At 46.7% G+C, this 27,234-nt stretch overlaps 1 protein-coding gene across 1 annotated transcript in view; it reads left to right on the top strand.

Annotated features, from left to right (window-relative positions):
- Positions 1-27,234, top strand: part of LOC147732809 (6-pyruvoyl tetrahydrobiopterin synthase-like) — a 181,303-nt gene that overhangs the window by 73,469 nt on the left and 80,600 nt on the right. Inside the window, exons 4-5 of the mRNA XM_086957362.1 lie at positions 24,279-24,335; positions 25,235-25,305. Of these exons, the coding sequence (XP_086813488.1) occupies positions 24,279-24,335; positions 25,235-25,305 (128 nt within the window). The remainder of the gene's footprint in view (positions 1-24,278; positions 24,336-25,234; positions 25,306-27,234) is intronic.

The following is a 27,234-nucleotide window of genomic DNA, read 5'->3' as shown; positions in this document are numbered from 1 at the left end:
TGTCACCTAGTTGCTCTGTGTGAAAGGGAGAAGGTAGGAATGCACCATATCTAATAAGATGTGGCGCATTCCTGATCTCTGCCTATGCTTGCACGCAAACTGCTGCCCACTGCAGAATGGGGCCCCTTGCTGCACAAAAACAATCCTCTGAGGCTTTTTAAATTCTACATATGCTTCAGAATGCAACACATAGAGCAAGGTAACATGAGTAGAAATAAAGATATTTCTCCTCGTTACGCCTCTCTTAGGGAGGCGTAGACTCTGATGCATTCCCAAGTCTACCAGCATTGGTAAATCTGGGAATGCTTCAGAATCCATGATTGGATGCATGGGAACACCCACGCTCCACCCATGCAACACCTCCCTGCAGCAGAGTATTTCAAGGCAGTAACTTATGCTGTCTTGTGATACTGTAGATTTACCAAGCACCTCTGGCCTTGCATGGATTGGTAAATCTCATCTAGGTTTTACAACACACTGTGCTACCTTGCTGGGAATATTGGCGATGGAAAACTTTTTGAATGTGCCCCTGAATATCTATTCATGCCAAAACAATTAATTCCTGTAAGCCTTCTTGGTATTCCTTTGTCACATTTTATGATGCCCGAGTAGGGTTGTGCAATTTTTATTTTCAAGTGAAGTTTTACGAAGTCCTTTATCACAATGTATGCATTTTCAAAGTGTTGCTGGTTTAGGTTTACCTTCTCCTGGGCCTTGAAAAATATTTTTAATTTTTAGTCAAATCCAGCCATAGAAAAGATATGTTGCATTTTGATTTAAAGGTTAAGCTTTTGGATATGTTTATGTTAGCAATGACCAATGCATGCAGACTTTGTCTGGGTTGGTTTACCCTTCTTGACATACATTTTCGCTGAAGTAATTATTTTCCTGAAATAAAGGGGGAAAGTGTCAAACTTGGCAACCTGTGAAGTCTTCACTTTCCAGTAGCATTCCATCTAAATATTTCCAGGAGTTAGCCCATTTATCAGCCGAAGCAGAACCCAACCAAAGTAAATTTGTACTTTATTGTAGAGTAATATGCTTTAAGAATCTTTCACATTCTCCAAATATATTACCGCCTGGGACCATATTTAAAAGAACTAACACATCTATGTGCCTGTTCTCTTTTAATCTGTGTGTTGTGTTTGTCTTTTTCAGGCTGTCAAATAAAGCGCCGGGACACTCTTTTGAGTAGCCGAGCGGTATAAAAGACACAAATAACATAACATAACATAACATAACATAACATAACATAACATAGTGAGAGTACAATAGGATGCCGCCCTCTACAAACTGATGCAGTTTATAAATATGGAGCAGTGTGAAGCACTTACTGCACTGTCGCCCTGCATCAAAACAAATGATGCTGTGGTGGTGCTAGCTCTTTGCAAATATGGCCTTGGTGCTTTGGTGAAGAAATGATCTGCAGTCCTGGATTTGCAGACAGGGATGTAGCTTCATGGAGGAATCCGGTCGACATGACCTAGCCATGAAAATTTGTGTGGTGTGAATGTATAGTTTTCTTTCCAAATGTGGTCCTGGGGAGTGAAGGGTCTTGCCTTTTGCAGTGCCATCCAGAGTTGAGTTGGATTATGCCTGGATTGTCTCTGTGGAGTTTACCACAGTAAAGTTGCAAGTCTTCTGACCTATGTCAGTATTTGAACTGACCAAACCCCTTATTGCCCTTGCAAAGTCATTGCCTTTTGGTGACGAGCTCAGCTCGTCATGAGGTGCAGTGGAGCTGCACTCATGACGAGCTGAGCTTGTCACGGCCACACCCGTTTTTAGAACGTTCAGCACAGCGGGGAAATTATCCCCATGTGCAAACGTTCCAACGGCTCAGCTCGTCATGAGTGCAGCTGCACTGTGCCTCATGACGAGCTGAGCTCGTCAGCAGCACCCATGAGGTTAAGTTACTAACACTGTTGTGTAATTGTTCTTCTGTGGTGCTAGAGCTGCCACATTAGAAAATTGACCTGATTTTTTGTTTAGATCTGGTGGAAAGAGCATTGCCTGTTATAGTACTGCTAAACCAGGCCAGGGGCAGGGTTACATCTCCAAGATATCCCTGGGTTTTATGCTGACCCATTCTGCTGGAAGGTGGCTACTGGACCCCTGAGGTACATTTAAGGTGCCACAGGCTCCCACACCTAGGGCTTGAAACCGGAGCAGGCAAGTGGCAGGACTACATCTGCAAGGTTTCCCTGGGGCCTTATGCTGACCACTTTCACTGGGAGGCAGCTACTTGACCCCTGAAGCAAATTTAAGACACCACAAGCTCATTCAGTACAAGACACAAAACCGGAGCAGGACAGGGGCAGAACTACATCTCCCAGGCTTTCCTGGGGCTTTATGGAGATCACTTTCACCAGGAGGCGACCCTGAGGCGCATTTAAGGCACTGTACGCCCACTCAGCGTGGAACACTTAACCAGACCAGGTCGGGTAAGTCTTCCCAGGGGCATTCTGCTGATAAATTCTGTCTTTTGCTTTTGTTGCCCGAAGTTGGATGGGTATGCCCAGACATGGGTCCTGTGCTTGCTGCACCACTGGATTCAATCTAGCTTTGCTGATAAAGGGTAATACCTTGTAACTGGTCTGAGGATCCTTGTTTCCAGTCCAGAGAGGAGCCAGCCTGGCAGTTCAGGCAGGATTGATTCCATGAGGAACACGGACAAGACTGATTTGCATATAGCTGGATCCAAACTGGGGTGGCATTGTGAGCTAAAGAATAATGGATTAAACCCAGATCTGTGAGTGGTTGAAAAGTTTCAGCACTCTGTTCATCATCTTGTCGTGCTTATCAAAAAAAAGATGCTGCCAACCAAAAGAAGAATGACCGAAGAGTTGTGAAATGCAAGAAATGTGTAAGAAGCAACTGACTTGGCTCCTAACCTGCCGACCTGTCTGCTGTTCCAGATAATTGCGCAAAGACGACTCATCCTGCAAGCTGCTATGTCTCTAATAGCCTGGGACGGCTGCCAGCACTTCTTCCAAGACTCAGGAAGTCCTGTGGAGCAGCGGAGCTGCATCCCTGAATCCTCCAAGCACCGGAAGAGACCTAAGAGGACTCTGGACTGCAAAAACCCAGCACTGGAAAGCACAACTGCACCTGTTCCTCTTAACCCGAGCTGAAGCGGTCCAGCATGCTCCCCCAGCCTCACAGAGACAAATCCCACCCTGGACTTGCCCACAGGAGACTTCCGAGTGCAGCCTGTGGCCTCTCTTTGCAGGCGCCGTTTACTGGGAGTTCTCCCGGTTATGAAAATCTGATGCCTGAAGACACCTCTGCACCGGTCGCCACTTGCTCATGAAGAAGAGGACTAAAGGTGTCCCCGCATCCTCAAATATCATGAGACCTTGCCCCATTCTCACCTTAAGTCCAGGAGATTGAGCTTGTATGTCGCTGTACTGTACTTGTTTTGTCTCCCATAGGATAACATTGCAGCTTCTTAAATATGCACTGTTGACTTTTGAAATGCAAAAATATTACTCTTTAAAAATTGACTTACCTGATCGTATTGATTCTGCTGTCTAAAAATGTATAAAGATATGGGTCATTGTAGAATCCCCCTACTTGCTACTCATTTTTGAAGGGCATCAAGGTGGGGCCAGTAGCTTAGGGCAGAAGAATTAGCTGGAAGAGGATCTATATATTCTCCTTTTTAACAGAGTTTGTTTTGAATGATTATGACGACTTTGAGGTATGTCTGTCTGCATACCTGAAAGAGGAATGCCGGGTGACAGCTTTTAAAAATATTTGCTCCAGAGTAAGCGCTATGGTTACTTGTCAGGGGGTTTTGGCAAAGGGGCCTTCCCCAATTGGTTTGATTAGGGCTGTTCGACGGCTCATCGTGATTTGGTTCAGGCCGTTCATTCTAAGCCTAGAGTGGCAGCCAGAGTCACAAAATGTAGGCAGATTTAAAAACAGCCTTTAACAATAGGAAGCTTGCTTTGTGTCGGGAGGAATGGGACGATCTGGTAGAAGCCTGCCACTTGAATTGTAGCTCCAAGTTCTGGGAAATTGTCAACTGTCCTTTTTTTAGCTCTGATTCCCCTGCTAATTATGATTTTATAGCCCCAGATACATGGGTGACCCAATTTAGAGGCATATATGGATCTATGGCCTCTGTGGGAAGGAGGAAGAGGAACTGTTTTGTTTCGAGTTATTATAACCTATGGTGTGAACTAGAGGAACTGGCTGTGATGGGGTTCCATTTTATTTATTTAAGTTGAATGAAAACTTGTGGGCACACCTGCTTACTATGGGCCCAATTCACAATGTTAAAGTTAGACCAAAAGTCTAACTTAGAACAAAATTCTAACTTTATACTTTTCCGTCTTAGACTTCAGGTCTAACTTTATCTTTGTGAATCAGGGCAAACGTTTCCAAATGCTTCAGGTAAAAATGGGGTCCCGTCATCATAAACACGGTCTGTGAGTATTCCGATATTTTAAAAGGGCGACAAGACAGACCCAAAATGTTATAGACCAATATCATTAGTGGATTCTATAGTCAAGATTATTGGGAACGTCATCTTAACTCGGATGCAGAAATTGTCAGAGCAGAATGTGATGCTTTCTGACAGTCACTGTGGCTTGAGGCAGGAGAAAAACACTATTGATCAGGCTCTGAAGCTTTACCTAATTATTATAAGTATACTGTGGCAAGGCAGGGGAGTATCCATATGGAATTTCTGCATTTGACTGTGTTAATGGAAGCAAACTCTATCCTTTGACGATTTCTTTGGGAGTTGATCCTGAGCTTGTTCACTTTCTGGCTAACCTTCATATGAATGTGTCGGCTTGTGTGAGATATAATGGGAAATGGGAATGTATGGAATACTTTGCTATTTTTCTTGGGGGTTATGCAGGGCTGTATTTTGGCCCCTTTTTTATTCACATTATATATTAATCATATTTAGGGCCATTTAATGCGGGAGGGCCTTGATAAACCATGAATAAGTAAGAGGCTGATTTCAGTACTCCTGTTTCAATACAGAACTTGAGTTGGAAAGGTCATTTTTGAGGGACTCTCTGGATTATGGGAAGAATCTTGCATAGCTGATAATGTGCAAGAGGTTTAGAGGTTTGAGGTTTGTTTATTGTACAGTTAATAAAAACTCACAATATAAAAACTTACAAATATATAAAAGAAAACCATAGTTACAATTAAAATATAAGCAGAGAGGGTAGTGCTCCAAACTGATCCTCCTACTTCTCTTGTGGTATGATTTTTTTGAATGTTCTAAAAACATTAGTACAATATTTCTCTTGAACCGTCTGTCTCCACCTTTATCCCTCTAAAGGGCCTGCCAGTGACATCTCTATGTGGCTTATATTGGCCATACTGGGTCTTTTCAGTGCGGTGGTGAGGAATGCAGTGGTTTGTGGCATCTAGGATGGTGAGTCGTGGGGTGTTGGTTGGGATACATTATATTTGATGGAGAATAAGTTAGTTGTTAGCCGGACAGGGAGGAACAATGCAGTTTTAGATTCAGCACTACCCGCCTGAAGGAGCTAGAGAAATGAATATTGCACACATTAGAATTAAACATTTAATTGCCTATTGAGTAAAGGCGGTTTACTGTTGGTGCTCTGCATACCAAATTCCCCTGGAAGCTGGTTCTCTAATAGAACAAGCATTTGGGACCTTATATGTATTTAACTATGCAGCATATTAGCTTGTGTGCTGAAACATTTACTGTTCTAGCAGTACCACCCTTCACTGCCCTTGATACAACTGTAGTGGGGGCCGGAACGAGTGGGAAGAGCGCTAAGGAAGAAAGATGAAAGCCTGCAAATGCACTAATATAGTGTTAGTTAGCAGATAAAACTTCACTGAGGGCACTGTAGCACTAAAAGAAATATTAAAGTAAAAAACTTCGATTGCAAAGCATCCTCCCCAGCCTAATGAGTGTGTGTCATTCTGGATGAAGGGGTTAGGTCACCCCTGCCAAAGCTACTGGATACAGGTGTTTATATCTGAGAGCGCTGATAGGGCATGCCTCACACATGTGTGTTGGTTGTATGCAGGGATCAGAAATGCCTCACTGTTGCAAGTCGCTCAACATTGTTGCAAAAAGGGCCTAAATGTTCCCACTAGTTCAGATAAGGATATGAATGGAGCCTCACTTCATGCACAGAGAAAGGCTGGGTTGAGGGAAACGTTGCGTTTATGCCTGGAGGATCACACTGCGCTTTTCTCTCTCTGCAGGATCCCAGCAGTGATAAAGCGAAGGTACCATCAAGGAATGCAAGCCCTCCACTCACCCTCAACCAGTTGGGTAGTTGAATACAGCCATGATTTGAGTACCACTGGCCCCTCGCTGGACACGGTTCCTCTGTACCTGCTGCACTATTAGTAGCTAGGTTACTGTCACCACCTAGCCGGGGCAGCTCTGCCTGGGCGTGTATCTGGGACTGGGGGGCAGGTGGGAAATAAAAGGAGGGGTTGTCGTGAGAAGCATTTGAGTGTGAGCAAAATGTGCACCCCTTTTTACTTGGGTCTGGCAAGGATCATAAATAAATACATAAATTACCATGCACTTCTGTGACGCTGTATTAAACTTATAAAAAGTAGCATATCATCTACAAAACATTCTCATGTACTTAATAATATGTTATTGTGGGTTATAAAAAGTCCAGCGTCTGGCGCCAAAGCGCATCTTCATCGCAACACTGCAACAGGGTTGTATTATTTATATTGTAACTGCATTTTTATAGCGCTTAGTAGCCTTGACGAGGCGCTGCCGCGCGTTATCCCAGCAGCTATAGAAACCAGGGAAGCCATATGCATGTGACAAACAAAAGGTGCACTTTTGCACCACCTTTTTTCCATGCTCCCCGCCATCCCTTCCCCAGTTGCTCAACGTGCCGCGACTGTTGATGGTACGACATGTTTTGGTATGACAATAAAGGCAACAAGTCCGTTGCTGCAATTGAACTGAGCCCAACTGCCTTTAGAAAAAAATTAAACCACCTTAAGCAATCGGCGTCAAGGAGACTGAACTCTTATGTGAAAGATCGGAAGAGAGTTACAGAGAAGCAGATGGTTCGTTGTGAGGGCTTTTCCAGTTGGTCATGATGCACACATTATGTGAAGTTCCCATCTGCACCGGTGTCTGCCCACCAGCCACCCTGCCACATTGGCAGAAGTGGCTTGGGTACCAAGCAGGATCTGAACGGCGCTGCGGATGCCGCGTTTTAGCCCAAATTCCTTTTGAAAATGTTCACATTCAGTTAGGGCCTAAAGTGCTTGTACTTGTCGGATGGGATATATAATGACGGAAGCGGGGTCTCCTGCAAAAGGGAACAGCATTGCTGAAGGACGCACAGCCCCCGCTCGGGCTTGATGCCATCGCGACCACGCACTACAGAGTAAGACTTTTGGCGCGCATGGGCACGATGTAAATCATCATGCACATGCGAGAGTCTAGACAGGTCAGGCAAAAGAAAGTGCGAATGCAGGCAGCCAATCATATGAAAAAAAAGCATTCCCAAATGCAATAGGACTCGTATTTACGCGAGCTCTATTGCATTGTAAACAAAAATGCGGGCGTCGAAGAAGGCAGAAACAGGAGTGGATGAGGGGGTGGTGGTGGCTAGAGAAGTCACGGACTGCGGGAAGGAACAGGGGGAGGCAGGGGACCAAAAAAGTTGCTGAAGTAAAGGGGCTGATAGCCATGGAAGGATAAAAATGATGTCATGGCAGTAAGGAGGCGGGACTAATACCCCGGCAACCAATCAGAATGCAGCATTTAAGATTTTAGTTAATCAAAAGCATGGGCAAAAAGTTGGCGCAGCTTCCCCCACAATACTGTATACAGCATCTCCCGACGAGACAGTGTATGCGCTGCCTAGCTGAGACCTAAAAACGGCGCAGAGTCAAGGCAGACACCACTGATTCTACATATGCAGATAAGACTGTACTAGTGTGAATAGTGTCAATACATTAAAAATATTGAATGAGTAGATAACGTGGCATTACTTTACTCCCCTTGACTGTGATGCACTAGAGGGGCCCAGCCTGGTAGGTGAGCCCCCCAGGTTGCATGCTCTATTTCTGCATCCTTTTATATATATACGAGTAGACAGTACATCTAATTGGGGGAATAGTCGTTTGAGAGTGCATATTGCTGTGGTAGTGTTATTGTGTCTGCTTAGTAGTCGGGTACGTTTAGTCATTATCTGTGTAACTACGAGTAAAGCTAGATTGATCCAGGAAGTTCTTTGTGGTGTCCGTGCAGGGAAACAATATTAACAATGCGATCAAAACACCACAATACACAGTGTTGCTTTTACAAGGCAAGTCGTTACCACGACTTGCACTGGAGGGCAATCTAGTCGAAGGATTAGTGTGATTAACTATTCCAACACCTTCCCTACTGTATGTAGGCTGGAGTTGGAATAGTAAATCACACTGTTAGAACCGGCTGTCTCTAGTTGGCAGAGGTATACACTTCTGACAAATAGGGACACACCTTTTCTAGTCAGGGCAAGGGGATCACACCCTTCGATAACCCCTGCTCACCCCCTTGGTAGCTTGGCAGAGCAGACAGGCTTATCTCAGAGGCTGTGTGTTAAGCATTTATGACCACATACAGTAATAACGTGAATACACTACAAATGGACACGACACCGTAGTATTATAAAAATAGGTATTTTTATATAAGGCTTAGCACAAGACCAAATAACGACAAAAATGTACACAATCTTAATAAATACTCGGGGAAGGGAAAAAGGATAGTTCAACGGTAGTTTCTTCTTTAGCACAAAAGTCTTTAGTATCAAAGCAAATCTTTTTCTTGGCAATACAGTTCTTAGCAACAGGGTAACCCACACGGGGGCTACACGACGTCGAGGCAAAGTTAATCCAAAGGTTCGGCGTCGACCGCGAGGAGCGCTACGTCAAGCCCGGAGTCACATGGACCCCCAACAACACAGTACCTTTGGATAATGAAGCACACGATGATCAGCGGCGTCGAGCAATCCGGCGTCGCGTCTTCGGTGTCGATCAGGCCTCAGCAGGCGTCGTCGTTGATGATGCGGTTGCACAGGGTGAGCAGCGCTCACGGCGTCGAGAGGGCACGAGGGCGATGCGATCAGCAGCGGTGCAGACACGAGGTCCCTTGGAGCTGAAGCCGTACTCCCACTCACTGGCGTTGCTGCTGGCGTCGGTCAGGCCCGGCGGCCGGTCGTCGAGGAAGCGGGACACTGGGGCCGTTACCCACTACGTCGAGCTGGATTCGTCGACGTCCGTCGGCGTCGAGGTTGCTGGCTCTTTCAGAGGTGCTGAATTCACAGGTTCCAGCGAATAGCACTTTAAGCAGATGAAGTCCTTTAGCCCTGTGACTTCAGCAGGAGACTGGCACTCTTCCAGTCCTTGGAGATTTTCTTAGCAAGCGTGAGAGTACACACACAGTTCCTCTCTCCTGGTTCCTTGGCAAAAATAAAGAAGCACTGCAGGATTCCCCCCAGCAAACAGCACACTGGCAGAAGGGGTAGGCAAGTCCTCAGATCAGTAGGCCTCTTGTCCTTGGTTACAGGGTTCCTTGTCAGAAGTGATCTAAATTCTTGGTTCAGGGGTCTTTCTCTTATACCCCTTTTCGGCTTTGATCCCTTTGTCCATGCCGGGGACATTCCCAACATCCTGGGTCTGTTGTGGGTGGAGCCAGGCAGAAGCACCTGGCCTATTCACTGAACAGGGCTGGGTCCTCAGACGCCCAGCAGGAGGTGGAGCCAGCATTGACACTGGCAGGAGCAGAGCTATCGGCCTCCTGGCAGGAGGTGGGGCTAGGATCGTCCATGGCAGGCACAGAGCCATCAGCCGCTTGGCAGGAGGTGGAGCCAGCATTGTACCAGGCAGGGCAGGCTATCAACAACTACTCTCCCCCTACTCTCAACGCAAATGTCCCACTCATCCCACACTGACTCATCCAGACCTCTTGGAGCCACCCAGCTCCTGTCACACACACGCAAGACCAGCAGAAACCAGAAATGGTTAGACAAGAAAATAGACACTTTCTAAAAGTGCTATTTTCGAACCCAGAGTCCAAAAACCATCCACACCAACAGATGCGTAATTAAACCCCGAGTTCAGGGATACCAAACTCGACATTGCATCATGCTCCCCGAGCCAGCTAGGATCATAGCATTAATAATCCCGGCGACCCATTCTAACTAATGGAGAGCAGGCTACCTCGCAATAGTGAAGAACGAAGATGGCGGTTGTTCACTATCAGGACATGCCAACTTGGTCAGGCGTGTCCTACCTTACACCTACAATGCAACCTGCCCGTGGGCCTACCATAGGGGTGACTAACACGAAGTCAAGGGAAGGTTTGAGGGGCTGGCAAGTAGGTATACTTGCGCAGCCTGTGTGACAGCACTAGGCTGCACGTGGGTCTCGCAATGACCGACCCGTAGACATTCTTTTACGAGGCCGCTCCTGTGGGTGGCACAACACGTGCTGCAAGCCTACGAGCGGCATTTGTATTTACAAGCCCCAGCACTCCTGGTGCACTAGACTAGGGACTGACAGTAAACCAAATAAGCCAAACATGGATACAATAGATACAGCAATTTAACATAGGGAGCACTTGCGCTATGGCACTGATCAGCAGTGGCACGGCGCCCAAAGCATATACCAGCAAAACATCGAAAAACAGTAGAGGCAAACAGAAAAAATGGAGGAGAGACTCAAGCCAATGATGTCAGGTCTAACACATGTCCCCTCCAGCTGAAATGTGGGGAGAACTACCCTTGACCTAGGGAGTCCTCATCACTAAGGCGGAAAAATCTGGACAGACCATCAGCATTGGCGTGATCTGTACCAGGGCGGTGTTCCACCGTAAAGTCCATCCCCTGTAGGGAAATGGACCACCTCAACAGTTTCGGATTCTCACCCCTCATCTGCATCAACCATCTGAGGGGCCTGTGGTCTGTCTGAACCCGGAAGTGAGTCCCAAACAGGTAGGGTCTTAGCTTCTTCAGCGCCCAGACCACAGCAAATGCTTCTCTCTCTATCGCACTCCACCTCGTTTCCCTGGGAAGTAACCTCCGACTGATGAAGGCTACCGGCAAGTCTCGGCCCTCTTCATTCACCTGAGCTAGAACAGCCCCCACGCCATGTTCTGAAGCGTCCGTCTGGACAATAAATTCTTTCGAAAAGTCGGGTGCCTGGAGTATAGGTGCTGTGCACATTGCAGTTTTCAGGGTGTCGAAGGCCGTTTGACAGGCATCAGTCCAGATCACGTTTCGTGGCTGCTTCCTGGAAGTCAGCGAAGTCAAGGGGTGCACAATGTTACCGTAATCCTTGACAAACCTCCTGTAATAACCCGTGAGTCCTAGGAAGGCTCTCACCTGAGTTTGGGTTTTGGGCGGTGCCCAAGCCAGGATGGTATCAATCTTTGGTTACAGGTGGGCAACCTTGCCGCTCCCTACTTGGTGCCCCAAGTACACCACCGAACCCTGCCCAATCTGGCACTTACTGGCTTTGATTGTGAGGCCTGCTCCGCGCAGGGCCAACAACACTTCCTGGAGGTGGCGCAAGTGTTCCTCCCAGCTGGCGCTGAACACTGCGATGTCGTCCAGGTAGGCGGCACTGAAATCCTCCAGGCCGGCCAAGACCTGGTTGACCAACTTCTGGAAGGTGGCAGGGGCATTCTTCATCCCAAAGGGCATCACCCGGAACTGGTATAGCCCATCTGGTGTTGAGAATGCGGACCTCTCCTTTGCCCCATCAGTCAAGGCGATCTGCCAGTACCCAGACGTTAGATCAAACGTACTGAGGTACCGGGCAGCCCCCAACCGATCGATTAGCTCATCAGCTCTGGGGATGGGGTGCGCGTCAGTCTTCGTGACCGAATTGAGTCCTCGGTAATCCACGCAGAACCGGAGTTCTGGTGAAGCACCAGGCACTGCAGCCTTCGGGACCAAGACCACTGGGCTGGCCCAAGGACTGCTAGAGGACTCAATCACCCCTAATGCAAACATTTTGGAGACCTCCTCCTTAATGTATGCTCTAACCTTGTCAGTCACCCTGTAAGCCTTGTGCTTCACAGGAGGGCTGTCTCCGGTGTCAACGTCATGGACACACCAATGAGTGACACCCGGAACCAAGGAAAACAGATCCGGGAATTGTCCCAACAGGTGGCGACAATCCTGTTTCTGCTCAAGGGTCAGTGTGTCAGAGAGGACCACACCATCCACTGACCCGTCTTGCTCTTTAGCACACAGGAGGTCAGGAAGAGGCTCACTCTCCTCCTCCATTCCAGCATCTGTAGCTAGGAGCATGCCCACTTCGGACCTTTCTAAGTGGGGCTTCAAACGGTTGACATGCAGGACCCGCAAGGGGTTCCTGGGAGATTTCAAGTCCACCAAGTAGGTGACATTGCTCTTCTTCTCCACAACCTTAAACGGTCCAGTCCACCTGTCCTTGAGTGCACAAGGTTCCACAGGGGACATGACCCACACTTCCTGACCAGGCTGAAGCTCTACCAGAGTGGCATTCCGGTCATACCAACGCTTCATCTCCTCCTGGCTGGCCTCCAGATTTGCCTGAGCAAGTTCTCTGAAGCGCCTAGTCTGGTTCCGAAAGGCCAGCATGTAACTGTATACATCCTGGGGAGGTTTCCTGGGAGATTGCTCCCAGCCTTCCTTGACCAGACTCAAAGGCCCTCTTACCGGGTGACCGTATAAGAGCTCAAAGGGGCTGAACCCTAGAGACTTCTGCGGCACCTCTCAGTAAGCAAACAACAGGCATGGCAAGAGGACGTCCCATTTCCGCCTCATTGGTTCTTCGAGACCCATGATCATGCCTTTCAGGGTCCGGTTGAATCTCTCAACCAGCCCATTTCCTTGAGGGTGGTAAGGAGTGGTGAACTTGTAGGTTACCCCACACTCCTTCCACAGAGACTTCATATAGTTCGAAATGAAGTTGGTGCCCCGGTCTGACACCACCTCTCTGGGGAACCCCATCCGGGAGAAAACACCCATCAGTGCCCGTCCCACCACGGGGGCCGTCACTGTTCGGAGAGGGATGGCTTCCGGGTACCGTGTGGCATGGTCCACCAAGACCAGGATGAACCTGTTGCCCAGGGCTGTCTTGGGGTCCAGGGGCCCAACAATGTCAATACCCACCCGGTCAAAGGGGGTGTTGACCACTGGAAAAGGTTGGAGGGGAGCCTTCTGCTTCCTTCCGCTTTTCCCACTTGCTTGGCAAGTGTGACAAGTCTTGCAATGGATGTCTACATCCCTTCACATCTGAGGCCAATAAAAATGGGTGACAAGCCTGTCATAGGTCTTGTCCTGCCCCAGATGTCCAGCTAACGGAACGTCATGAGCCAAACCCAGTAGGAAGGCTCTGAAGCGCTGGGGTACCACCAGCACACGGGCTGACCCAGGCTCAGCAGCCTTAGGCTCGCTATACAGGAGGTCGTTCTCCCAGTACACAAAATGTGACCCTGACTGATCACCTGAGGATTGGGCTGAGGCCTGCTGCCTCATGCCCACAAGAGAAGGGCACACCTTCTGTTCGGCACAGAATTCCTCCCTGGAGGGACCACCATCCTGCTGCCAATGGGTCAGCTCGGGCAAGTCTCCCAGTTCGGCAATTTGTTCCCCTGTGGGCTCCAGGGCATCCCCCTCAGGGTCTACCTCCTCCTGGACCACGGGAACTATGGGGGCCGGTTTCCCGCGCCTCCTGCCTCTTCTCTTCACAGCTGGGTACTGGGCCGTACTTTCAGGCTCCGGGACCCCATCGACACCCTTACTCGCTGTCATCGATCGAGTGGTTGCACACACCCACTCTGGCACGCCCAACATTTTCAAATGCGCCTCTCTCTCCACCTTAGCCCAAGGGGAGTCTTCCAAATCATTGCCCAGGAGACAATCGACAGGCATGGCGGGCCTCACAGCAACCTGAAGAGTACCTGAAACTCCCCCCCATTCAAAGGAAACCTGAGCTACTTCACACTCTTTCTGGGAGTTGTCAGCAGCTATCACAGGGTAGAATGCGTGGGGAACCACCTGCTCTCTGGACACTAAGTGACACTTGACAGCTGTCACACTCGCTCCGGTGTCTCTGAGAGCTTCCACTCTATGGCCATTAATGGTCACCCACTGCCTATATTTACTAGTGTTACTAGGCAGAGGGGGTGGAGGGACCATTTGCATGTCTCCTAGCGAGACCAGCGACATCTCTGCAGGACCCCTTCCACCATGGACAACCATCTCCTCCCCTCCCAAGGCTACACTCGCCAACTGACGGGGGGGGTGCACTCGGCGGTGCATTCAATTTCTTCATGGGACACTGGGGATCGTAATACCGGTGTCCCACCTGCCCACAAGTGTAGCAGGTTAGGGGGCCCCTATGAACAGGTCTACCCGTCGGGGCCCCTGGCTTCTTCTCAGGGGGAGGTTGGGAACCTTTCCCTTGGTTTCCTTGGGGATTACTTTGGGGCCCTTTCTGAGACTCCTTCTGTTTACCCTTGTCCCCCCCACTCTTCTGCTGGGGACCCTGCCCACCTTTGGCTGAGTCTCCCACTGGACCCTTGTGGACCCTGGTACTGACCCAGCGGTCCGCCTCCTCAGCAAGTTTTCTAGGGTTAGATATCTTGCTATCAATCAGGGGCTGGCGCAGCTCTGGAAAACAGTTATTAGACAAATGCTCCCAAGCAAACAAATCATAAAGAGCTTCATAACTTTCCACTTTGCTGCCCTTCACCCAACCATCCATGGCTCTGCAAAAATAAGACACATATTCAACCCACGTCGTACCAGGCAACTTTTTACATTCTCTAAAAGCTGTCTGTACTTCTCGGGGGTTAGGCCATACCGCAACATTAAAGCATCCATCATATGAGCATACGACATCCTATCCTCAACAGTCATGTCTAACAGGGTATCTCTCCCCTCATTCACAAAGCGACCCCACAACGCCGCTCCCCAATCCTTCTCAGGGACCCGGTGGGCCAACAATGCTAACTCATACGCTTTAAACCACTGACCAATATCTTCGTTCCTATGATAATCTTTTATCACATCTTTGGGAAAGTAAAACTTACTTTCTGCAGGCCCAGATGGAATGCTGCCACCAGAGGGATTCAATTCTAACTGCTTAGCTTGGATGTCCAATTCCCTCAACTTGGTTTCACGCTCCAAAGCTAACTTCTCTCTTTCAAACTCTAACTTTTTGATCTCCAAATCAGCTTCTCTTCTCCCTCTTGCATTTTCTAACTCCAACTGCCCATTTATCTTTAGCCTTGCCATTTCCATGTTGTATGCACGCTCCTTTGCCCTTTCTTCTCCTTCTTCAGGGGAAAGACCTTTGGAGGAAACACTGCTTCCGGGAGAGGACTCAGGCCCATTCGCTGGCGCCTCCTCATCCCCTTCCACTGGCGGCACCACCACCGGTTCAGTGGGATCTCTGGCTTCCAACCAGGCCTGCAAAACTTTGAGATAGGTTTCCTTAGCCTTGAGACCTTTGGTAGGAACTTTAAACTTCTTGCAGAAGGATTTCAGCTCCTCCAATCTGTAGACGTTTAACTTCGCTCTGTCGAATTCCTCCTCAACAACAACAACAGGGGTAGTGACTCCGGTGTCACTCATGGTCAAAACTGGCAGTGTTCAAAAAATCAAGTTTCAGAAAAGCGGAGAACAAAATAGGATCCTTCCCAATTAGATTGTGACTGCGTTATGGTCTGCTTTCACTATGTAGCGTACACTAATCACTGCATATGAGTCATAAATGCAAGGTGCAAATCCTCACCGCTGCATCCAATGTTAGAACCGGCTGTCTCTAGTTGGCAGAGGTATACACTTCTGACAAATAGGGACACACCTTTTCTAGTCAGGGCAAGGGGATCACACCCTTCGATAACCCCTGCTCACCCCCTTGGTAGCTTGGCAGAGCAGACAGGCTTATCTCAGAGGCTGTGTGTTAAGCATTTATGACCACATACAGTAATAACGTGAATACACTACAAATGGACACGACACCGTTTTATTATAAAAATAGGTATTTTTATATAAGGCTTAGCACAAGACCAAATAACGACAAAAATGTACACAATCTTAAAAAATACTCGGGGAAGGGAAAAAGGATAGTTCAACGGTAGTTTCTTCTTTAGCACAAAAGTCTTTAGTATCAAAGCAAATCTTCTTCTTGGCAATACAGTTCTTAGCAACAGGGTAACCCACACGGGGGCTACACGACGTCGAGGCAAAGTTAATCCAAAGGTTCGGCGTCGACCGCGAGGAGCGCTACGTCGAGCCCGGAGTCACACGGACCCCCAACAACACAGTACCTTTGGATAATGAAGCACGCGATGATCAGCGGCGTCGAGCAATCCGGCGTCGCGTCTTCGGTGTCGATCAGGCCTTAGCAGGCGTCGTCGTTGATGATGCGGTTGCACAGGGTGAGCAGCGCTCACGGCGTCGAGAGGGCACGAGGGCGATGCGATCAGCAGCGGTGCAGACACGAGGTCCCTTGGAGCTGGAGCCGTACTCCCACTCACTGGCGTTGCAGATGAAGTCCTTTAGCCCTGTGACTTCAGCAGGAGACTGGCACTCTTCCAGTCCTTGGAGATTTTCTTAGCAAGCGTGAGAGTACACACACAGTTCCTCTCTCCTGGTTCCTTGGCAAAAATAAAGAAGCACTGCAGGATTCCCCCCAGCAAACAGCACACTGGCAGAAGGGGTAGGCAAGTCCTCAGATCAGTAGGCCTCTTGTCCTTGGTTACAGGGTTCCTTGTCAGAAGTGATCTAAATTCTTGGTTCAGGGGTCCTTCTCTTATACCCCTTTTCGGCTTTGATCCCTTTGTCCATGCCGGGGACTTTCCCAACATCCTGGGTCTGTTGTGGGTGGAGCCAGGCAGAAGCACCTGGCCTATTCACTGAACAGGGCTGGGTCCTCAGACGCCCAGCAGGAGGTGGAGCCAGCATTGACACTGGCAGGAGCAGAGCTATCGGCCTCCTGGCAGGAGGTGGGGCTAGGATCGTCCATGGCAGGCACAGAGCCATCAGCCGCTTGGCAGGAGGTGGAGCCAGCATTGTACCAGGCAGGGCAGGCTATCAACAACTACTCTCCCCCTACTCTCAACGCAAATGTCCCACTCATCCCACACTGACTCATCCAGACCTCTTGGAGCCACCCAGCTCCTGTCACACACACGCAAGACCAGCAGAAACCAGAAATGGTTAGACAAGAAAATAGACACTTTCTAAAAGTGCTATTTTCGAACCCAGAGTCCAAAAACCATCCACACCAACGGATGTGTAATTAAACCCCGAGTTCAGGGATACCAAACTCGACATTGCACCATGCTCCCCGAGCCAGCTAGGATCATAGCATGAATAATCCTGGCGACCCATTCTAACTAATGGAGAGCAGGCTACCTCGCAATAGTGAAGAACGAAGATGGCGGTTGTTCACCATCAGGACATGCCAACTTGGTCAGGCGTGTCCTACCTTACACTTACAATGCACCCTGCCCGTGGGCCTACCATAGGGGTGACTAACACGAAGTCAAGGGAAGGTTTGAGGGGCTGGCAAGTAGGTATACTTGCGCAGCCTGCGTGACAGCACTAGGCTGCACGTGGGTCTCGCAATGACCGACCCGTAGACATTCTTTTACGAGGCCGCTCCTGTGGGTGGCACAACACGTGCTGCAAGCCCACGAGCGGCATTTGTATTTACAAGCCCCGGCACTCGTGGTGCACTAGACTAGGGACTGACAGTAAACCAAATAAGCCAAACATGGATACAATAGATACAGCAATTTAACATAGGGAGCACTTGCGCTATGGCACTGATCAGCAGTGGCACGGCGCCCAAAGCATATACCAGCAAAACATCGAAAAACAGTAGAGGCAAACAGAAGAAATGGAGGAGAGACTCAAGCCAATGATGTCAGGTCTAACACACACTATTACGACGTCCAGCGTCCTCCAGCGCAAATCGTTGTGGTGACTTGCATTGTAAAAACAGCGATGTAATATACCGCGATCTAAATGATTGCATTGTCTTGTGATTCAGGTGGGTGTCTTATCAAGTTATGTGTATGTGAGGGTGTAGTACATTCATGCTAGTTTTCTTTGACTGCTTTTGGATATATGTAGGTATGGTGCATGACAGTGTTATTCTTTTGGTAGTGAATGTTTGGAAGGAATGCTTTTGTTTAGGTTTATTTAAGACTGCTTCAAATAAGAATAATGACATTTAAAACAGAGTTGCCATTTTGGTGGCTCTTATCCGTGTAACACAGTCTCTAAACCAGGCTTCTCCCATGAGTAGCTTGTAAGCTACTGGTAGCTCCCCTGTGTACATCCCAGCCTTACACATTAAAATATTTTCCTTGATTGAATCAATATATGTATGTCAAAATCGAAAAGTGTGCATTAGAGATAACTTTGTGGGCACTTTCAGAACTCGGGTGCTGGTACTTTGGGAGACTTATTACTAATATTAACTTGGTGCCAGGGGTATTACCCATGTAGAAGCCTTCACCATTGACAAAGCATTTTTTACATTAATTGAGGGAACTCTGTCTGATGCTCTGAGGTGGTCACTGCTTGACATCATGCATATGGGGACTACTAATGCAATTTTCCTGGTGTTGTCAGTATTGAAACTCTAAAAATATTAGTAGCCCAGGATGGTTTTCATGGGAAATGAGTAGCTCTTACTACAGAAAAAGTTGCAGACCCCTGCTCTAAACTTTCCTCCCAGAGCTTATTGGGCAAGCTCAAGAATTTTGTAGTATGCTCAGCAGCATTTTGTGAGGTGCCCTAAGGAGCGGAATAGAGTAGCCTTTGAAATTGTTCTTATGTCTTCTGCTCTTAAGATAGGGTTTAACTACTTCTTCTGAGCGTCAAGCAAAAACTGGGCAGAGGCCGACTATGTGTTGGTTAAACTGTAACCCTGGGCGGCCAACTACGCTACGCTTGCGAAGTTTGCGTAGTTTGTGCAGCTTTGCACTACGCCAATTGCACGTAGCACAGTGCAAAATAGTGTAGCGTAGCGTAGCGTAGTTTACATTTTTTGCCCGCTCCCGGTTCTCAACGTCAAGTTGGCGACCGCGAGTGAGCAAAATGACATCCCTAGTGAGACTTTTTCCTCATTCGCGATCAGCAACATCTAGTTGGCGATTGCAAATGAGAAAAATAAACCTCCCGGCGAGATTCTCAACACGGGAGGTCAGGTTTCTCATTGCGAGCGGTCACGTATGCTTGCAATCGCTCGCAATGAGAAACTACCAGTCCGCGTTGAAAAAGCTGCCGCTCGGGTAAAAATCTACTCAAGCGGCAGAAAACGACAGCTCGCACTGTGCAGGATGCAGTTTTCAATGATTGCACAGTGCTGACAAGCATCCGGCACTGTTCAATCATCACGAACAGCGCACTACACAGTTCGCATAGCGCTACGCGTATCTCGCGCAGTGCGAAGTGTACTTCACGTAGCTACGCGTAGCGCAACTACGCGAACTACGCCCAGGGTTAATCAACTGCTTGAATGTTTTGAAAACCTTGCATTAATTGTGGTTTTCTGACTCAATTTTCTGGGAGCCGTCCAATTGCTTGAAGGAGAAAAAAATTGTCTAAAAGCAGGAAAAGCTTCTTTTCCGAAAGGTTCCTTTTGTAATTAAGAGATGGTTGTCTTACTGAGGAGTAAGGTTCAATGGAATAGTTATAATTTGTATGCTTTGTTGTTGTGCAAATGTTGGTGATGCAATGTAAAGTTTTTACTGGTCATTTTCTTTTATTAAATTGAAGGGAGATGGCAGGTTGCCTATTGTCAGCAGGTTTGTGATGGTATTTCCAGATTACAGCATGTTGTAGTCTGGACCGGTCAACTTGTTCCTAATGTATGGTTTTACATGGTCATCCCTGCCAGCCTGCAATCCATTAAATTCTTAACTTATTTAATGTGCACCAGGGAAGACAGGAGAGTGAGGTGCACCTCTAGTTTTAGGCGGCATTGCAGCGTTGAATTTCTTAAGTTTAGCAGTCCCCTAATGCAATTTAAAAAGACCCTTTCAACATTTAAATAATTTTGTGATTTTATTAGAGATCCATACAAAAGGCTGGATCTATTATTTTCTTTGTTAAGTCTATTGCTCGGCCATACGCCCCTCCTCTATATAATGCTGCAAACCTCTGGCATAACAAAATTTGAGGGGGCCCCACTGCAAGGTACGTGGAGCGGGCCCCTCTACACTAAATTGGGAGCTCCCAGGCCAGGGTACTTTGCTGGAGTTTTGGGGGACCCCCACATTCGCGGGCACTGCAGGGGCCTGTGTTACACACTGCTGCAAACATTTGAATGGTTCCGATTGTGCTTGGGTTTCTGCTTCACAGCTTCTCTATGTGGAGATTCAGGTTTAAGTTTTTGCCTAACATGACCCAGAGATATGTGTAATATTAAACCTGCTCTATCTCGGTGAGGCCAATGACTCAGACTGACTGAAAGACATCACCTTAGTTTTGTTACTATTACTTTGGAGGTTTACATTTTGTATCCAGTTGAGAATAGCTTACGAAGGAATGCCCTGGTTGGAGCCTATGGGTATCTCGGGGTAACAGATGTTTCTCTTGAAGGAGGCAAATGTGTGCATCAGAGTTTTCTAGGAATGAAGGGATGGCCTATCTTTTAGTAGGGTTATTAAGACCTTTGATGTTTAGCAAGAATATTTGAAGGGTTGCAGCCATAGGGAAAGTTTGCAGGCATGCAAGGTATAACTTTAATGACATAATCAAAACATGGACCAGGGTCGCTAATGAATGAAAGCCTGTCAGGTAGACCAGTGTCTTCCCGGATATGGTAATCTCTATGCGGAGGGCTTGCCCCAGAGGGAGGAGAGAGCCTACTAAACCCTAAACCAAAACACATACAAATAAACATGAAACTTTGAACATTTGTATAGTCCTGGGTGGTCAACCCCATGGAAATGCGTAAGATGTCATCAGGATTCACCCCGCCTCCCCGCATCACCCAGGCCTCATGCAGTGATAACCAGGCAGCATTCCATTACAATCTTCCGCACTGACCTCCCACCCCCTCAAATCTTCATGGTCAAACTCCATCTAGTCTGCATTAGCTGTCTCTTCTCCCAGGGAGGCAATAAACGCCTGCCTCTCTTTTGCTGTAGTTTCAGGGTCTGGTTGGAGATGAACCGGGTATCGGTCAACCCTCGGCTCTAGATGGATGTCGTCTAGAACCTTTTTTGTAGGTACATTCAGATCATCGTCGGTTTGGCCGAGCAACTTTTTGACATCCTGCATTGAGCGAATCTCAACCATTCTATTTGAAGATTAAATGGAAGGGGTGACCCCAGTAGTAAGAGATGTCTTCAGATCGCAGGTGGGGGGCGATCAGCTAGATCTTGAAAAAGCAGAGGCTTGATTGATCGAAATTCGAGAGGGTGTTGATCTTGGGCTTCTCAGAGGATCCTTTCTTTAAGCTGAAAATCGTGGACACCCATGAGTATGTCTGGTGGGGAACTGTTGCTGTTCTTCTCGGGCCTACCCGGTGAGTTCTGTCCAGCTTAATTTGTTGTTTCGGCGGGGTCCCCAAGATGAAGCGAAAGAGTTCCTCCATGAAAGCTTCGATGTCCTGCCCTTGGGACCCCTGTGGAACAGCTTGGATCAGTATGTTGTTCCTCCGGGAACGGTTTTTGAGGTCTCCCACATGTGTTTGAAGGTCTGCTTGTTGATTGTGCAGGCGGATGACCTCTTGTTGGAGCTGTTCTATCTCATCATCTCTTGTAGCCTGCGTCTCCAGCATATCCACTCTGTCGCCCAGAGAGTCCAAGTCCCTCGGCATTTCCCTCAGTTCCAGCATTATCTCCTTTTTCATGGTATGGAGGTCATCTTTCAGAGAGGCAACTAGAGACTCCGGGAAGGCACGTGTGACCGGGCTTTCAGCATCCGCTGTCTCCGTGTCGGTGGGACTACCAGCCAAAGAAGGGAAAGTCTCAGAGCCCCCGACACCAGGCCTGAGGAGAAGGTCTCTTTAGGACCGGTCTTTCTTTGTTTTGGTAGATGCCATCTCAATTATTACTATGCTGTGTACTGGCTCAGATAAGCTCAACCACATCTGATGAGTGATCACTATGCTATAGCTCCTGCCCTGTTTCTACTGGTGGCCGACTGCTTCTATTCACTGAGAGTTGTGTTGTGGCCCTACGACCAGACTCTTAAAGTGTGGGACTTTTGCCGCTCCGTGGCCTGAACCGGACTCCCACTGCTGCAAGGTCTGAAAGCGTGTCAGAATCACTTGCGCCAAGTATGTTGGCCTTACGCAGACTCTGTTACAGCTGACTTGTGGCCTGGCCCTCACTCAATATTAGGGAGGGAGTGGGGGTACCGCAATAAACTTGGCCGGGTCTTCCTATTCTTCTCAGGGCTCTTGCGCTGCCTCCAGGGATTAGTCTCAACAAGGGACTAGCTATGGCAATTACGGGCTCCACTAGTGACCGAGCCCACCGGTGTTCTAGGTCTCTTTGTTTTGTCTCCACAGGGGGCAGGTTACAGAGAGGGGGAGAGCGCTGCTTATCTCTCTAGCCCCGTGCCCAGCCCCTCTCCGTCCCAACCCCTCCATCTGGCAGCATCCCCGGTCCTTTACCGGGGGAGTGCACCGCAGTCTCGTCAGCCCGAACTTAGACCTCACCTGCGGATGCACCACCTCACGGTTCTCGCTGTCTCTAGATGGGCAGAGATGTTCAGTCCTTGATCCCGTGATAGAGAGCAGGGCTTCCTCGCCGATCGGTCGGTCCGGGGTTGTCACTCCCTGCTGTGGTCTCCATTGTAGCCCGGACTATCTGGTCTTTGCAGGGGGGAGAGTGAGGGAAGGGAGGCAACCTGAATGCTGATCACCTCCTTCTTTTGCTGCCGGGCCAGCACCTCCGCCTGTTGATTTTACTGATTTGGTAGTGTTTTTGCTTTATCAGTTGAGCAGCTTTGGAGTTGTGTTGGACACATTATCTCGAGGAGGCCCTGTCAAATGTATGCTATCTGAATGTTATTATTTGTGGATGAAATCTTGAAGAACAGCGTGAAATAGTGATGCATCATCAATGGCCATTTCTTCCTATTCTTATTCTGCATGCCTCGTGCCGTTTAATGAGGAAAGGAAGGGATGCCAACCTTGTATATCATCAAATCTTTAAAAGGAATTCTTGTTTTTGTCACTTCGGGACACATGTATAAAGCCCTTTTGTGGTCGCAAACAGGCTGTTTTGCAGAACTGACCCATTTACAAATACAAAAAGGGATTTTCAAATGCACAAAACCCTAATTGCAATTTGGCAAGCTATTATTCAATCGCAGTGTCGGTTTGCGAATTAGTATTTGGAAGGGGCATGCTTATGGCATACTGTTGTGTATCAAATGCAGTCACAAAACAGTCTCACTTTACCACCAACTCAAAGTTGGTGGTAAGCCATTCGCAATGAGAAAGGGTTCCATTTGGACCCCTTCCTGTTTGATAATGAAAAACTATTTATTTTTTTAAGAGCAGGCAATGGTCCCACAGGCCACTGCCTACTCTAAAGAATGAAGCTTAAACGTTTCATTTTTTTATTTTTAAATACATCTCATTTTCATTCAAGGAAAACAGGGTGTATTTTTTAAAGAAAAATGGTTTTATTGAAAAGCAATCACAGACGTGCTGGTCTGTGACCCCTGTAGGCCGCCATCCCTGTGATTTTTGCACTTCCAAAGTGCAAAGTGAGACCTACCTCAATAATATTCAAGAGGTAGGTCTACCTGGAACCCACTGGGAATGGTACAAAGTGTAAAACGCAATTTTGTAGATTAATGTTTGCTATTACCAAAAACCAAATCGCAAAAACTCATTATTTGGTAATCGCAAACACTAAGGGGCAGATTTATGAAGGCCTTGCGCCGCCGGTGCGTCATTTTTAACATGGGAAAAAGTGACGCACCGGCGGCGCAAGTCCTTCATAAATCTGCCCCTAAGCTTCTTTCATGTATCCCTTCATCACAAAACTGTGGCAATTCATGCCAATAACTTGAACATCACACTAAATGCAGTAGATTGCTAGGCTAAATATACTTCACAATTCACAATAAGGAAATATTTTTATCTGTGTGATATTTGTAAACGTATTCCACTTGCTGAGTAACTTACACCATTTGAGTTATTTGATGAGATCTCGAGTTGGCTATTGTGTATTCTTGCCTACAGGACTGTGTAATAATGTAGATATCCAAAAACATAAAGCATGCTAAGTATCTAATCTATTCTCCTTACAGATCGATCCAACCACAGGCATGGTGATCAACCTCACGGATTTAAAAGAGTACCTGCAGGTAAATATAGCCATGTGTTTGGTATGCCATGGTCTTTGCTAGTTTAACGAAAGCAAAGGTAGATTTAAGGCTCCTAATTAGATATTTGCAAGACACACACATTGCACGAGGATACTTTTTTCTTGCAAAAACACTTCAAGTAGAAACAAGCTTCCTTCTTTTTCCCAGCTGAGCAAGTTCTGTATGGTACTGTTGATTGTTCTCGCCTCATGGACGAAAACTTGGATAAGGTGCTTCATTCAGAGATCCAATCAGGGCTAAGCACTTCAGATGCACAAATACATTTGTCTCTTACCTGTTTAAAGTGGTAATTTCTGGATTAGCCTGCAATCTCCCGTTACATAGGGGTGGTGAAACGAGAACAACAAGGCTGAACCCAGTGCAATAGTTTCTTATGGGCTAATAACCAAGATTTGCCAGAACCCCTACACTGTTAAAATAAATTGAGCGATCTTGTCATGTCTAGAAGTGGGAGAACATTTTGAAAATGTCTACTTTGCAAGTGGTTTCAAGGCCACCTTATTCCTTTTATAAGGGAAAACAGCACAGACATGAATGTACTATGTCTGTGCTGGATGGATGGAATCTCACTATGTCTAATTTTTGTGAATGTGGTAAACAAACCACAATGTGGTGGCTCTGCCTGGTGTGTTAAATGAGCAGAGATTGTCAAATATTGAAATTCCACTTCGGAATAATTCATTACAATGTACAAAGAACTTGTGGGGCAATTGTGATATTCTGAAGAATGGTTTTCAGCCTATGAGACAGTCTTCATTTCAAATCACAAATAGTGTAAAATGCTCAATTTTGGCATGCACTTCGATAAAGTATATTTTAGAAGGCAGAGCTTTTCATTATCTGTAATATGTCTCCCTTTGTCTTCCACGCACCACAAGAAAGCCATCTTAGATCCTTGTGACCACAAGAACCTGGATAAAGACGTACCATATTTTGCTGACACCACAAGGTATGTGATATTCTTGTCTCCAAAGAAATGTACAGTCGCAGAAATTAGATGTTTCGACACCAAATAATTCAGGAGAATTAAATACAAATTTCAATCAAGGAAGATGATGTCACTATTAAAGATTATGTTTTACCCAATCACATTGCTCCAGCTGTGCACAGAAAATATAGCTGCTTCCATCTACGACACAGATCAAGCCAAGCGCTTTTGACCTATCAGACACAGGTTTCAATTAATTACCGTGGGAATATTACACTATTTAACCCACATTTCAGACCTAAACTCAACTCCTACCATAAAACTAATACTTTTCCTTTCTAATCCCCTTGACATTCCTAATATTTACACTTCCCTATGCAGAACAGTAACACTGATTCTTAAACAATCAATATTCAAAACCTGTACTCTGACCTTTCCCCTTACCTTTAAAGTGAACCTAAAAATATTCTAACTTTAATCATTTCACTAGCCGTAAACACTCCTTTCACCCTAACCCTAAGACTAAACACAACCTTACAGTACCTCGTCCCTAAATGTGCGCATACACATTAACATGCTTTTGACTCTAAACACAATGACAATTACTAATCACTGCCATTATCCTAGCTCAGACCTTTAAATCAACATTAATCTTAACTAAAGTTAGGATCCTAATCCCTAACCTTCACCCTACCTAGAAGAAATCCTAGACATAACTCTAGAGTCACCTTAACCTTCATGTCTTAACCAGCAATAAAGGAAAATATGACTGCGAATGTTTAGTTATTCAAACTAAACTATTGTCCTAAATGTTAAGCATTCAATATTTAGTCTGCATTGTTCTTACTTTTGACACAATGTGATTTCAGGAGTCAATATTTCAACTGCCATTAGGACTAAATGATGAGCAAACTTTTGTGGCTACTACACACACAATGCCCTTATAACTTTGAGAGCTGGGAGAATATGAGAGAACATTATATGAGTAACTGTTTGCACTCTCCCTCTACACACCAATTCACAAAAAAGCAAATGTACCCCAAACCAGGCTCTCAATTTATGAAAAACAGACATCTACCATGTCATTAATTTTCAGGATGACTCGTGTCCCAATAGTTAGAGGGTGGACCCTGGAGGAAGATTTCACCCCAAAATAACGGAATGGCCTCAACACCCCCTGGATATCATGCTTCCTCATTGGCTATCCCGCTTTTCCCAGAGAATTCTCTAGTGGAGTGCAGCTCTCGTTATATTCAGAAGGACTATTAAAGGATGTTTGTGATAATCAGGGCACCTGCACCTTTAAATTTGGTTGATTATTAATGGGTGGTGTAGGGGTGATTCAAAGTAAACTTTGGACACTTGAAACACCATTATGTGGCCTGTGTCCTAATCAGGTTGACATGTTTCAGCCCAATAGAGTCCCAAAAAAGGATCCAGGTTTTTCTTCATAAAATCTTAAATTCTGATTTCATTACACATTTTTTTGCTATTTTCTATGTATTTTTCCTGACTCATAGTGCTTAATAATCCCTAAACTGAATGAATTATGCTAATAATACTGATGAATTGTGGACCATTCATTTAGGAACTAACATTGATCTGGTTTTGTAAAACTTACTGTATCCAAACGTGGCGTTCATACAGTGCTGGCCATGACTAGCTTTTAGAACAAGCCAGTATTCTATTCAAGTCTACGCTTCTGGTGCAAAAGTGTTGCACATATAATAAATACAGAGTTTCATGCTCTGATGCATGAAAGATGAATGGCCTCAATGAAGAACTTTCCAGGTACTGGCAACACATTGGTGCCATAATCTGCCTTTTCGGAAATCTACTTTCATTATCTCTGTAAAGTTGTATTCTTGATTGGTAATGAATACAACAACTTCCCAATGCACCTTGGCAACTGTCTATGTACCAGTGAATGAGTAGAGTCGGACACATTTC

Source organism: Lissotriton vulgaris, chromosome 2_1 (assembly GCF_964263255.1).
Source record: "Lissotriton vulgaris chromosome 2_1, aLisVul1.2, whole genome shotgun sequence".
Taxonomy (NCBI): domain Eukaryota; kingdom Metazoa; phylum Chordata; class Amphibia; order Caudata; family Salamandridae; genus Lissotriton; species Lissotriton vulgaris.
This window is presented reverse-complemented; position numbering and strand designations above follow the sequence as displayed.